At 45.2% G+C, this 13,479-nt stretch overlaps 4 protein-coding genes across 4 annotated transcripts in view; all 4 read right to left on the bottom strand.

Moving 5' to 3' along the window:
• The window catches only part of LOC144697120 (uncharacterized), a 432,856-nt gene that overhangs the window by 129,109 nt on the left and 290,268 nt on the right, over positions 1–13,479 (bottom strand). The window lies entirely within an intron of this gene.
• The window catches only part of LOC144697094 (uncharacterized), a 391,382-nt gene that overhangs the window by 151,272 nt on the left and 226,631 nt on the right, over positions 1–13,479 (bottom strand). The gene's annotated exons all lie outside the window — the stretch shown is intronic.
• The window catches only part of LOC144697966 (uncharacterized), a 164,609-nt gene that overhangs the window by 19,671 nt on the left and 131,459 nt on the right, over positions 1–13,479 (bottom strand). The window contains exon 11 of the mRNA XM_078569918.1: positions 2,724–2,884. Within this exon, the coding sequence (XP_078426044.1) occupies positions 2,724–2,884 (161 nt within the window). The remainder of the gene's footprint in view (positions 1–2,723; positions 2,885–13,479) is intronic.
• Positions 1–13,479, bottom strand: part of LOC144697244 (uncharacterized) — a 123,031-nt gene that overhangs the window by 100,161 nt on the left and 9,391 nt on the right. The gene's annotated exons all lie outside the window — the stretch shown is intronic.

Genomic DNA, 13,479 nt, shown 5'->3' with positions numbered 1-13,479 from the left:
CAAAGCGATCCCAAAACCAGGGGATCAGATCTGAGCTCTGCAGTCCTGCCAAATCAGTCATGAATGGTGGTGGACAAATCAACAACTCACTGGAGGAAGAGGCTCCACAAATATCCCAATCCTCAATGATGGGGGAAACCAAGCACATCAGTGCAAAGGACAAGGATGAAGCATTTGAAAACATCTTCTGCCAGAAGTGTGGGTTGGATGATCCATCTTGGCATCCTAAGGTCCCCAGCATCATAGATGCCAGTCTTCAGCCAATTTGATTCAATCCACATGCTGTTAAGAATTGGCTGAAGGCACTGGATACTGCAAAGGCTATGGGCCCTGACAAAATTCTGGCAAGAGGACTGAAGACTTGTGCTCCAGAACTAGCTGTGCTCCTAGCCAAGCTGTTCCAGTACAGCTACAACACTGGCATCAACCTGGCAATGTGTATGTACACAAAAAGCAGGACAATCTAACTCGTCCAATTACCTCCCCATCTGTCCACTCTCAATCAGCAAAGTGAAGGAAAGCATCATCAACAGCGCTATCAAGCACCTTTCACTCAGCAATAACCGGCTCACTGATGCTCAGTTTGGGTTCCGCCAGGGCCACTCAGCTCCTGACCTCATTACAGCCTTGGTCCAAACATGGACAAAAGAGCTGAACTCCTGAGTTGAGGTGAGAGTGACTGCCCTTGACATAAAGGCAGCATTTGGCCAAATATGGCATCAAGGAGCCCTAGCAAAACTGGAGTCAATGGGAATCAGGGGAAAACTCTCCACTGGTTGGAGTCATACCTAGCACAAAGGAAGATGGTTGTGGTTGTTGGAGGTCAGTCATCTCAGTCCCAGAACATCGATGCAGGAGTTTCTCAGGGTAGTGTCCTCGGTCCAACCAGCTTCAGCTGCTTCATCTATGACCTTCCATCATAAGGTCAGGAGCGGGGATGTTCGCTGATGATTGTACAATGTTCAGCATCATTTGAGACTCCTCAGATGCTGAAGTAGTCCATCTCCAAATGCAGCAAGACGTGGACAATATCCAGGCTTGGGATGACAAGGGGCTAATAACATTCGCACCACACAAGTGCCAGGCAATGACCATCTCCAACAAAAGAGAACCTAACCATCACCCCTTGATGTTCAATGGCATTACCATCACTGAATCCACCACTATCAACATACTGTGGGTTACCATTGACCAGGAACTGAACTGGACCAGCCATATAAATACTGTGGCTACAAGAGCAGGTCAGAGGCTGGGACTTCTGAAGCAAGTAACTCACCTCCTGACTCCCCAAAGCCTGTCCACCATCTACAAGGCACAAGTCAGGAGTGTGATGGAACACTCCCCACTTGCCTGGATGAGTGCAGCTCCAACAATACTCAAGAAGCTCGACACCATCCAGGACAAAGCAGCCCCACTTGATTGGCAGCCCATCCACAAACATTCACTCCCTCCAGCAGTGTGTACCATCTACAAGATGTAGAGCAGCAACTCACCCAGGCTCCTTAGACAGCATCTTCCAAACCTGCGACCTCTACCACCTCAAAGGACGAGGGCAGCAGGCACATGGGAACACCACCACCTTCAAGTTCCCCTCCAAGCCACACGCCATCTTGACATGAATCAATATCACAGTTCTTTCACTGTCGCTGGGTCAAAATCCTGGAACTCCCTCCCTAACAGCACTGTGGGTGTACCTACACCACATGGACAGCAGCGGTTCAACAAGGCAGCTCACCACCACCTTCTCAAGGGGCAATTAGAGGAGGGCAATAAATGTTGGTCTGGTTAGGTAAGTTCACAGCCTGTGAAAGCCTAACATCCCATAAATGAATAACTGTTTTAAAAAATGAAGAGAAGACTGAAGGGTGACCTGGTGGAAGCCTTAAAGATGATGAAGGAGTTCAATAATCCAATAGGGATTTCATGAGAAACCTCTTTACCCAGCGAGTGGTGAGAATGTGGAACTCGCTACCACAGCAAGTGGTTGAGGTGAATAGCATGAATACATTTAAGGGGAAGCTAGATACATACACGAGGGAGAAAGGAATAGAAGGATATGCTGATAGGGGGAGATGAAGAGGGGTGGGTGGAGGCTCATGTGGAGCATAAATACTGACAGAAACCAATTGAGCCGACTGGCCTGACCCTGTGCTGTAGACTCAATGGAACAGAGACAAATGTATTTATTTTAGATCTACCTGTATTGTTAGGGAAGACACTATTTACTGTCCAGGATGAAATAAATGTCCTTCGTCAGCTTTTGTGGATCATTTCACTGGAAATGTGCACTCCCAGGCTCAAAGAGCATCAGCCACTGGGAGCAAAGTCACGAGACCGGCCAGTCCAGCAGAAAGAAACTCTCCGACCCTCCCACTTCACCAAGTGTCAGAATGAACATGGCTCAGTCCTGGATGTGATTAACAGCAGCAATAACAGCAGAATCCAACCCTGTAATCACTTGTGAACTCGCTGGTGTCTCTGCAGGTGCGATGACTGAGTGAAACCCTTCCCACACTTGGAGCAGGTGAATGGCCTCTCCCCAGTGTGATCCCACTTGTGTTTCTGCAGATTGTATGAATGACTGAATCCCTTTCCACACACAGAGAAGGTGAACGACCTCTCCCCTGTGTAAACTCGCTGGTGGATCTGCAGGTTGGATAACTGAGTAAATCCTTTCCCACATTCAGAGCAGGAGAACGGGCTGCTCCTCAGAATGTACTCACCAATGTCTCTGCAGGTGTGATGAATCACTGAATCCCTTCCCACACTCAGAGCAGGTGAATGTCTTCTGCCCGGTGTGAACTCGCTTGTGTGTCCACAGGGCACTTGACTGAGAGAGTCCCTTCTTACAAATGGAGCACCTGAATGGCCTCTCCCCATGGTGCTGGTGTCCTTGTCCTCACACAGAACATGTATAATGTCTCTCCTCAATGTGAATGCTGTGATGTTGTTTCAGACTGCATAACTGGTTAAAGCTTGTTCCACAGTCAGTGCACAGGAACACCCTCACTTGGGTGTGTGCGTCTCGGTGCATTTCCAGTCACCTTGATGCTTAAAATCTTTTGAAGCAGGCAGAACACAAACATTTCTCCAGCTAGATTCAGCTCCTGATGAATTGAGTGAGTCTGTCAGATCTTGATGTGATGTTTGTTGTGAATTTCCTGTCTTCAAATCCTCAACTTCTGATGTTCTGTAGAAAGACATTACAAAAGCCATCACTGTCAGTACAGGATAGAAATTTAGAACACACAATTCTAGTTTTAATGAACTCCATGATTCGAAATGTTCACAACTGTAGTTTATTACAGTGAGTGGTCATTATTTGGAACTCAACCTGTAAGGCAGGTGGAAGACCAATGATTTCAAACTGAAATTCGATAGGCACTCGAAGGAAATAGACTTGCAGCAGTATAGGGATACAGAGGGGGAATGGGACTGACTGGATTGCTCTCCAGAGAGTTGATACGGACTCAAGGTGCCCATTAGTCTTCTTCTGTGTCTTAACAAATCTAGGACTGGAGATTTATAATGTAGCTACAGTAATATATCAGAACACAAGAAATAATAATAAATATATCCAATAGAAACATAGAAACTAGGAGCAGCAATAGGCCATTCAGCCCTTCGAGCCTGCTCCGCCATTCATTATGATCTTGGCTGATCATCCAACTCAACAGCTTGCTCCTGCTTTCTCCCCATATCCTTTGAAAGAAATGGAAGGGGGGAGAAAAGAAAGTGTTTTACTCACAGATGTTGGACACAGGAGGAAGTTTTAGTCTGTGTGAAGCTCAATCATCATTCACACGAAGCCCGCGCTCTGATTAGCTGGAGGATCAGAGTCCTTCCGGTCCTCCAACTCTTCCCATTGGTCAATTCCTCAGCATGAAGGGAAGGGCGGGCTCTCCCCCGCACATGCGCAGCTTCCCCTCTCCCGAGTTCTCCGAGCGGCTTCTCGCTCTGGCCGGAGCCGTCAGCCGGTTGCCTGGAAACCTTGAGATAAAAGCTAAAAGCTACTGCGGATGCTGGAAATCCAAAACAAAAACAGAATTACCTGGAAAAACTCAGCAGGTCTGGCAGCATCGGCGGAGAAGAAAAGAGTTGACGTTTTGAGTCCTCACGACCCTTCAACAGAACTGAAGTAAAAATAGGAGAGGGGTGAAATATAAGCTGGTTTAAGGTGGGGGGCGGGGGGAGAGAAGTTGAGGCGGGGGGTGGTTGTAGGGACAAGCAAGAAGTGATAGGAGCAGATAATCAAAAGATGTCACAGACAAAAGGAACAAAGAGGTGTTGAAGGTGGTGATATTATCTAAGAGAATGTGCTAATTAAGAATGGATCGCAGGACAAGCAAGGTACAGCTCTAGTGGGGGTGGGGTGGAAAGACTAACAGGGCATTACAGTTATAGATTTAAAAATAATGGAAATAGGTGGGAAAAGAAAAATCTATATAAATTATTGGAAAAAACAAAAGGGAGGGGGAAGAAACGGAAAGGGGGTGGGGATGGGGGAGGGAGTTCAAGATCTAAAGTTTTTGAATTCAATATTCAGTCTGGAAGGCTGTAAAGTGCCTAGTCGGAAGATGAGGTGCTGTTCCTCCAATGCTGCTTCATGCTCTCGTCGGTACCTGGAAAAATTTATTAATTTTGCTTCCAATCTCCACCCCTCCATCATTTTCACATGGTCCATCTCTGACATTTCCCCTCCCTTCCTTGACCTCTCTGTCTCAATTTCTGGTGATAGACTGTCCACCAATATCCATTACAAGCCTACCGACTCCCACAGCTACCTCGACTACACCCCGCTTCCTGTAAGGACTCCATCCCATTCTCTCAGTTCCTTCGCCTCCGTCACATCTGTTCTGATGATGCTACCTTCAAAAACAGTTCCTCTGACATGTCCTCCTTCTTCCTTAACCGAGGTTTTCCACCCACGGTCGTTGACAGGGCCCTCAGCCGTGTCCGGCCCATCTCCCGGGCATCCGCCCTCACGCCTTCTCCTCCCTCCCAGAAACATGATAGGGTCCCCCTTGTCCTCACTTATCACCCCACTAGCCTCCGCATTCAAAGGATCATCCTCCGCCATTTCCGCCAACTCCAGCATGATGCCACCACCAAACACATTTTCCCTTCACCCCCTCTGGCGGCATTCCATAGGGATCATTCCCTCCGGGACACCCTGGTCCACTCCTCCATCACCCCCTACTCCTCAACCCCCACCTATGGCACCTCCCCATGCCCACGCAGAAGATGCAACACCTGCCCCTTCACTTCCTCTCTCCTCACTGTCCATGGGCCCAAACACTCCTTTCAAGTGAAGCAGCATTTCACTTGCATTTCCCCTAACTTAGTCTACTGCATTTGCTGCTCCCAATGCGGTCTCCTCTACATTGGAGAGATCAAATGCAAACTGGGCGAACGCTTTGCAGAACACCTGCGGTCTGTCCGCAAGAAAGACCCAAACCTCCCTGTCACTTGCCATTTTAACACTCCACCCTGCTCTCTTGCTCACATTTCTGTCCTTGACTTGCTGCATTGTTCCAGTGAAGCCCAACGCAAACTGGAGGAACAGCACCTCATCTTCCGACTAGGCACTTTACAGCCTTCCGGACTGAATATTGAATTCAACAACTTTAGATCTTGAACTCCCTCCCCCATCCCCACCCCCTTTCCGTTTCTTCCCCCTCCCTTTTGTTTTTTCCAATAATTTATATAGATTTTTCTTTTCCCACCTATTTCCATTATTTTTAAATCTATAACTGTAATGCCCTGTCAGTCTTTCCACCCCACCCCCACTAGAGCTGTACCTTGAGTGTCCTGCCATCCATTCTTAATTAGCACATTCGTTTAGATAATATCACCACCTTTTACATGTCTTTGTTCCTTTGTCTGTGACATCTTTTGACTATCTGCTCCTATCACTGCTTGCTTGTCCCTACAACCACCCCGCCCCCCGACTTCTCTCACACCCCCAACCCCCCCCCCGCCCCAAACTTAAACCAGCTTATATTTCACCCCTCTCCTAACTTTACTCAGTTCTGTTGAAGGGTCATGAGCACTCGAAACGTCAACTCTTTTCTTCTCCGCCGATGCTGCCAGACCTGCTGAGTTTTTCCAGGTAATTCTGTTTTTTCCTGGAAACCTTGGCTCGAGGAGGTGGAGGGGGAGGGGGAACAAATGGGTGGAGGCAGGGCTCCCATGTCCGCGCGCCTGACCTGCTGTCTGGAACCTGAGGACGTCACTGCGGAGCAGAGTGATTCCTATTGGCTGATTCAGGCCGGGTTCCATTGTGGCCGTCACAATACGGAAATTGGACTATGAGCTTCAGACTAAAACTTCCTCCTCTGGGCAACATCTGTGAGGAAATCAATGTTTCCCCCTTTCCATTTCTTTTCTCATTTTGGGGGCAAATTGTTGTCTTGCAGGAACTGAAGGGAAAGGAAGTGAATCCAGGGAGGGTGCAGCCTCTAGAAAGGTTGGCCCAGGTCTCTCTCTCTCTCTTAAAGACATTGACACCCTTTGCTCCCTCAGCTTGACACATTTATTTGTCTGGCTAAAAGGATGGTCTCTTTCCTAATGTTCACAATTAAAGGCATAATTTCCCAGGAAATGGCTGACATTTAAGGGAACAATATCAGGGTGTTTAACTGTCCTGTATTTTAAGGGATTGCTCTTTATTTTACCTTTTGTCCTGTATTTCTAGGACAACCTGTGGGAAACTGATCCCGGGTGTCTACAGGGTGAGTTTGAGTGATTCGAGTGGGATGCCAAGTGAGTGATCGGCCAGCAGAGGGATGATGATGTTATGACTGAACAAAATAAGTTGGAAGTTTTAGTTGATTTTAAACCCCACCCCTCCCACTACGATCAGGATCCTTCCTACCCAGCACCCCCCAACCTGCTCTCATGGTCACAAGCATCCTACCCCGCGCATGCCTCCAGCCCCATGTTTGAAGGGTCCCTTATTTTATTTCATAAGAATTCTGTCCCCTGGAGAACACAATACTACAGGGCAAAGATATGTCTAATGTTGTGATAGGGGTGTTATGACATGGCGGATGATGTGTGTCAGGTGGACTAAATCCACAAGGGAAACTTGGCCACACTATCACAACAGTTTTGCAATTTGTATTTATTACGAGATTGTATTTATTCAGTGTGCACTGAATTCAGAAACAAGGAGTCCACTAAGACCTTCAGAGATTTTGAAAATGAAATTAAAATATTTATTAACAGAATAAAAGATTTCAAGCACATACATAAGACTACAATTAATTAATACGATAACAACTCCTAAAATTCCTAATTAACCTGACTCTAAATTACACACCCTCTTTAAGGCAACAATCCAAAATAGATTTTAAATTTAAAAAACAAGTCAACAAGTTACCACAGTACACACTTGACTGTGGACTTCCAAAAGCTTGTCTCTAACTTTAGTCACTGAACACAGTAGTCTTATGCACAAATGGGTGGAGGCTTCCTGAAGGCTGTTTCACACACTCCTGCTATATTTCCAACATAACCTTTCATTCTCCTTTATATATGTTTCTCTCTCTTTAATATGTAAGTTCCATCGTTCCATAGGTCTTTCGAACTTTACGTTTCCGATACTATAAAAATTTTCATGTTGCCAATATTGTCAGTAACCTTTGGGAAAAATAAACACACTGTTTAGCCTTGCTTATCTGGCTCATTGTAAAAATCCTAATGTCCCTTTGAAATCCAAACAACCCCTTCACTTATGTAAAAATGCAAATTCCCTTCACACCTTACATGCTAAGACCACATTGATGTTTACAAATTAGCATTTCAAATACATTTCTACACCTAACTTCTTTTGATAATTTCAATCTTGCAGTCTCCCTGACTCCAAATGTAATTAAATCACACACAGAGAACCATCCACACTCACACCCATAAACCTACTTGACACTAAACCGCAATAATAGTGTGAAAATTATTATTCTTTCTTAATGGGGGACACTTTAGATATATTATTTATAGTTTTGTGCTAAAGTTCATTTGTTATCCTTCTAGTCTTATGGGACAGTGCTGTAGCTACCTAATATATTTCCAGTGATCGAATCATTATGACACAGAAGGAGTCCATTTGACAACTCAAGTCCATACTGACTCTCTGTAGAGTGATCCAGTCAGTCCCAGTCCCATTTCCTTCAAATGTCAATTCAATTTCATTATGAAATTATTGATTGTCTCTGGAACCACCACCTTCATAGGCAGTGGATTCCAGTTCATCACCATTGGCTGTTGAAATAAAGTTCTTCCTCACTGCACTATGTATCTCTAATCATATAATAGAGAACTGTGTATTATACACATTTTTAGTGCAGTACTTTTGGAAGTATATTAGATACAGCAGAGTGAGAATGGAGCGAGAGTGGGTGGCATGGAGATTTACTGCTTTTGGGGAATGAGAGAGGAAAGAATGTTCATTAGAAATTAGAATTGTCTGTTCTGAATTTCTATCCTGTACTGACAATAATGACTTTTGTAAACTCCTTTAGCAGGATATTAAAAGGGGAGGATTTGCAGACAGAAATCTCAAACCAAACGTCATGTCAAGATCTGACAGTCATTCGATTCATCAGGTTCTGAATATGATCAGCCTTTGAATCTAGAAGGAGAAATGTTTGTCTGCTCTGTCTGCTTCAAAAGGTTTTAAGCATCAGTGTGACTGGAAAAGCACCAAGACCCACATGCCCGAGTGAGAGTGTTCCAGTGCACTGACTGTGGAAAGAGTTTTAACCAGTTACTCAGCTTGAGAAAAACATCACCATTCACAGCGGTGAGAGACCGTACACGTGTTCTGTGTGAGGATGAGGCTTCAACTAATCGTAGAACCTGGAGAGACACAAGGATATGGGCACCATGGAGAAACCGTGGAGATGTGGGGACTGTGGGAAGGGATTCAAAACCCCATCTGTGTTGGAAACTCATTGGCGCAGTCACACTGGGGAGAGGCCGTTCACCTGCTCTGAGTGTGGGAAGGGATTCACTCAGTCACCTCACCTGCAGACACACCAGCGAGTTCACACTGGGGAGAGACCATTCACTTGCCCTGAGTGTGGGAATGGATTCAGTCAGTTATCCAGCCTGAAATCACACCAGCGAATTCACACTGGGGAGAGACCGTTCACCTGCCCTGAGTGTGGGAGTGTATTCAGTCAGTTATCCAGCCTGCAGTCACACCAGCGAGTTCACACTGGGGAGAGACCGCATGTTCTGAATGTGGGAAGGAATTCAGGAATACATCCCACCTGTGGAGACACCAGCGAGTTCACACTGGGGAGAGACCATTCACCTGCTCGGAGTGTGGAAAAGGATTTAGTGAATCATCCCTCCTGCTGATGCTGATCCCTCCAAGTAAAGCGAGTTCACACTGGGGAGAGGCCATTCACCTGCTCTGAGTGTGGGAAGGGATTCACTCGGTCATTCTACCTGCTGTCACACCAGCGAGTTCACACCAGGGACTGGCTCGTCTGTTCTGAATGTGGGAAGAGATTCACTCGGTCTTGCGACCTGCAGACACATCAGCGACTTCACACCGGGGAGAGGCCGTTCACCTGCTCTGAGTGTGGGAAGCGATTCAGTGATCCATCCATCCTGCAGACACACCAGCGAGTTCACACCGGGGAGAAGCCGTTCACAGGCTCTGAGTGTGGGAAGAAGTTCACTTGTTCATCCAAGCTGCTGACACACCATGACAGTCACACTGATGGGAGACCTTTTAGATGCTCTGACTGTGGCTTTCGATTGTGTGATTTGAGGTTAAGTATATACAGGTGGGTGTCATGGATTGGATAGTTACTTGAGCACATATAAAGAGACCCTGACTGACATAGAATGTAGTGGAGTCAGGAGGTATAAAATTAAATTTCAGATGGAAACTTACAATCCGAGTAGCTTTTGTGAGAAATGGTTGAAAGCAAGTGGAAATTGTCAGGGTCTGATTACCCGCTGATGTTCTCGGAGTCTGAGCCACACGACCAGTGGAAGAATGAAGTGGAGATGTGGACACGGGTTACGTCCCTACCAAGGAGGAAACAAGGTCTGGTCTTGGCATCGTCACCTCCCAACAAAAGTAAAATCAGAAGCAAAGTATTTAGTGAGCTGGATGCCTGTCAGTTGGATACTGATGAAGGTTTGGATCTTCTATTCGGATTCATTGATGAGATTTACAAGAAAGATGATCTACTGGATGCCTATGAAGCATTGTAGGACTTTGACAGGTTTCAAATGAGGGTGAAAGCATCTTTAGCAGATCTAGAAATCACAACAAAAGGCAGGATTGCAACAGCACTAATAGGTGAATGAACCCCAGGAATGACCAAGGAACAATTAACAGGTGTTTCAGGTCTGACTCAAAATATCATTATGTGATGAACTGCCCAAAGTGGAAAATCAGGGTCTTCGAAGTGACACATGACACACAGAATTCTGAGGCTGAAGATGATGATGATGATCACTTTGAAGGAATTGTACTAGTCATGAGTAGCTTTGGTCCAGTGATGAATGTGTTAGTCACTGACTCATTCAACTGTGCTGTGTTAGACAGTGGCTGCACCTCATCAGTATGTGGATTAGATTGGTGAACATGTTACCCAGATTCACCTCATAATGAGGATTGACACAAAGTTAAGGAGTATGAAAGTTCTACTTGTCTTGGTTTGGTAATGTCAACACATTAAAGTCACTAAAATGAGTGGGGATTCCCTGCAAAATAACTGGAGTCAGCCTCTTTATCAGTGTTAACTGTTAGACTTCACCTCGGTGGCACATTTGTGTAATTAATAAGTCTTATATTACCAAATCGTACTGTATGTAAGCTTAACGATGAACAGTCTTCAACTGCTTGTCTCCAGACACTGTAATGTAGTTTTAAGGAAAAAAAAACTGTTGTTAAGGTCAGGAAGGGGTCAGAGCACCAGGTGTCCCAGGACACCCTGTTTAGATACAAGTTATAGTTCACAGTTAGAAGGGACTCCAAGCTGATTGGCTCAATTTGTTGTGGGGAAACAAGGAACACTTTTCCCATTGGTCAAAAGTCACAAATATTTGTTTAAGAAGTTGTTAGTTTTGTTGAACAGCTGCACCAACATGGGTTATATGTGACAAAGTTACCTTCAAAAAGGTCCATTTGGTACCTCGAGTCCATACTGACTCTCTGTAGAGCAATCCAGTCAGTCCCATTCCCCCTCTATATCCTCGTATCCCTGCAAGTTTATTGTCTTCAGGTGCCCATCCGATTTTCTTTTGAAATCGTTCATCATCTCTGATTGCACCACCTCATAGGCAGCGAATTCCAGGTCATTCTCACTCGCTGTGTAAAAAAACTTCTTCCTCACATCTCCCCCACATCGCTCACTTAAAACCTTCAACCTGTGTCCCCTCGTCCTTGGCGGGAACAGCTTTTCTTTGCCCAGCTGATGTAAACCTGTCATAATCTTGTCCACTTTTATCAAATCTCCCCTCAACTCCCTTTGCTCCAAGGAGAACAGTCCCAGCCAGAAGAAAGAAACAAGATATGTTCATGCCTGGAATAAAATGGGAATGTTTACAATTCCACTGGGCAGTGAAGGAATTGGAATAACTCACCTTGGGTGTAGTTGAATGGAATAGATCAATCTGGTATCCATGTAGATTCTAGTGAAATTCAGGGAAGTGTAGACAAGATGAATAAGTCGATAGCTTTCTCTCGGAAATGTTTATATCATTTGCCTCTGAACCCTTTTTTAAAAGAAAACCACAGTTGAAATCCTGGCCACTATCAGAAATATCTGGACTGCACAGAGTGAGATCAGCAAAGCTCTTGAGGCAGACCCACCCCAACCCCCCCAAGAACTTCAGGTAAGATAATATGAAAATCAAAAAGTGTCTGGCATGCTATTGGGATACCAGTGTATGTGCAGATGTGATTTGTTAGATGTTAAGCAACTAATAGAAGGAAATTCATGGTGAAATACATGGAGGAGTCCCAAACATACACAGCGACTTGACAAACAGTATGACATGAAATAGTTAATGTGGCCAGAGGAATGAGACAACATTTTGATGTGATCAGGGCACTGACACACACTCCAGAGAGAAACTGACTTTAAAACTGTCAGGATAGAATTAAAGACACCAGTCATGGTTGAAAACTGAATAAAACTAAACTGAAAGGGATAAAAAATTATGGATTGGGACAATGAAGGGCTTGGCAGAAATAACACTGAGTGACTCAGTTGGACAAGGGTAAGGAGAGAGCTGGAGAATCTTTTACATCCATGCTTGATCTGCTGCTTGAAGCATATGTCCTTATGTACCAGTAACCTAGAACTCATGGTGCTCCTTCAGGGGAAGAAAAGATCGAGTAGATGTTACCCCAGGCGGGGCCAGAACAGAACTGGAAAATAACGGAGTGAAATTGAGTGAGGGGTCGGTGAGAGAGTTCTCCTCCCCCTCAAGGTGTGGGCTGTAAGAATCCTGGGGGACCCCCTACTTTGGGTTTTCTTGCTAATTAGTGGACATTTAATTAATAACTCTGACTGGCTGTGCATTGATTTTAAAGTTGATTGTTACACTTCTCCTGTTTTAATTCCTGTTGTGATTGGACTCGGAGTTAGGATGGTTGACAGGTGACAGGATGGGAAATTGTGGTTTGGGTCTTCATTGACCAAATGTTTTATTGACCCAAAATGTGTAAAAGGGGCCAAACTTCAGCAGAAATCTGGCAAAGCTGAGAACAGACAACTTGCTATGTGGGAACAGGGAGATGAACAGCTCCCAGAGGACAGAGAAACAAGAGTGCCTTCAATCCTAGACGACACCTGGGTGTCAAGACCACCATGTTTTCACTGCTTGGTATGGGAATGCTGACTCCCTGTACCAGGGACGGAGCGTGGGAAGCCAATTGTTTGAGAGTTTGACGTGGCTTGGGCGGGTACAGATGGTTCAATGACAGGTTTTGTAATTGGTCCGTTCAAATGTTAGCTCAGCAATGATTGGGTTAAATCAGTCTCCATAGACTTTGTGATGTAAAAAAGTATCAGAAGGGATTCCCCGAGCGCAGATTTGTAGAGGTTTTACATATTGCATTGACTGGTGCCATGGCATCTGGGGCAGACCAGGGAGCATTTATTTGGAGATGGTGCTTCTACCCAGAGTGTAATGGTAATGCTGCTGAACTTTGATACTACTGCTCAGACATGAGCATGTGTCAGGTCTTATTTATACTGAATAAAATCTAACCACTGTCACCAATAAGGGTTCTCACTGTGAATCATTTCAGAGTTTGGGAAAGGGGCTGAAGGGTTAATACATACAAATTAGGAGCAGGAGTAGGCCATTCAGCCCCTCAAGTCTGCCCCTCCATTCAATAAGATCATGGCTGACCTGATTGTGATCTCAATCCACTTTCCTTCCAATCCCCGAAACCCTTTCATTCCCTTGTCAATCAAGAATCTATCAAACTCAGCCTTA

The sequence above is a fragment of the Cetorhinus maximus genome, chromosome 23 (genome assembly GCF_964194155.1).
Source record: "Cetorhinus maximus chromosome 23, sCetMax3.hap1.1, whole genome shotgun sequence".
Classification (NCBI taxonomy): Eukaryota; Metazoa; Chordata; class Chondrichthyes; order Lamniformes; family Cetorhinidae; genus Cetorhinus; species Cetorhinus maximus.
This window is presented reverse-complemented; position numbering and strand designations above follow the sequence as displayed.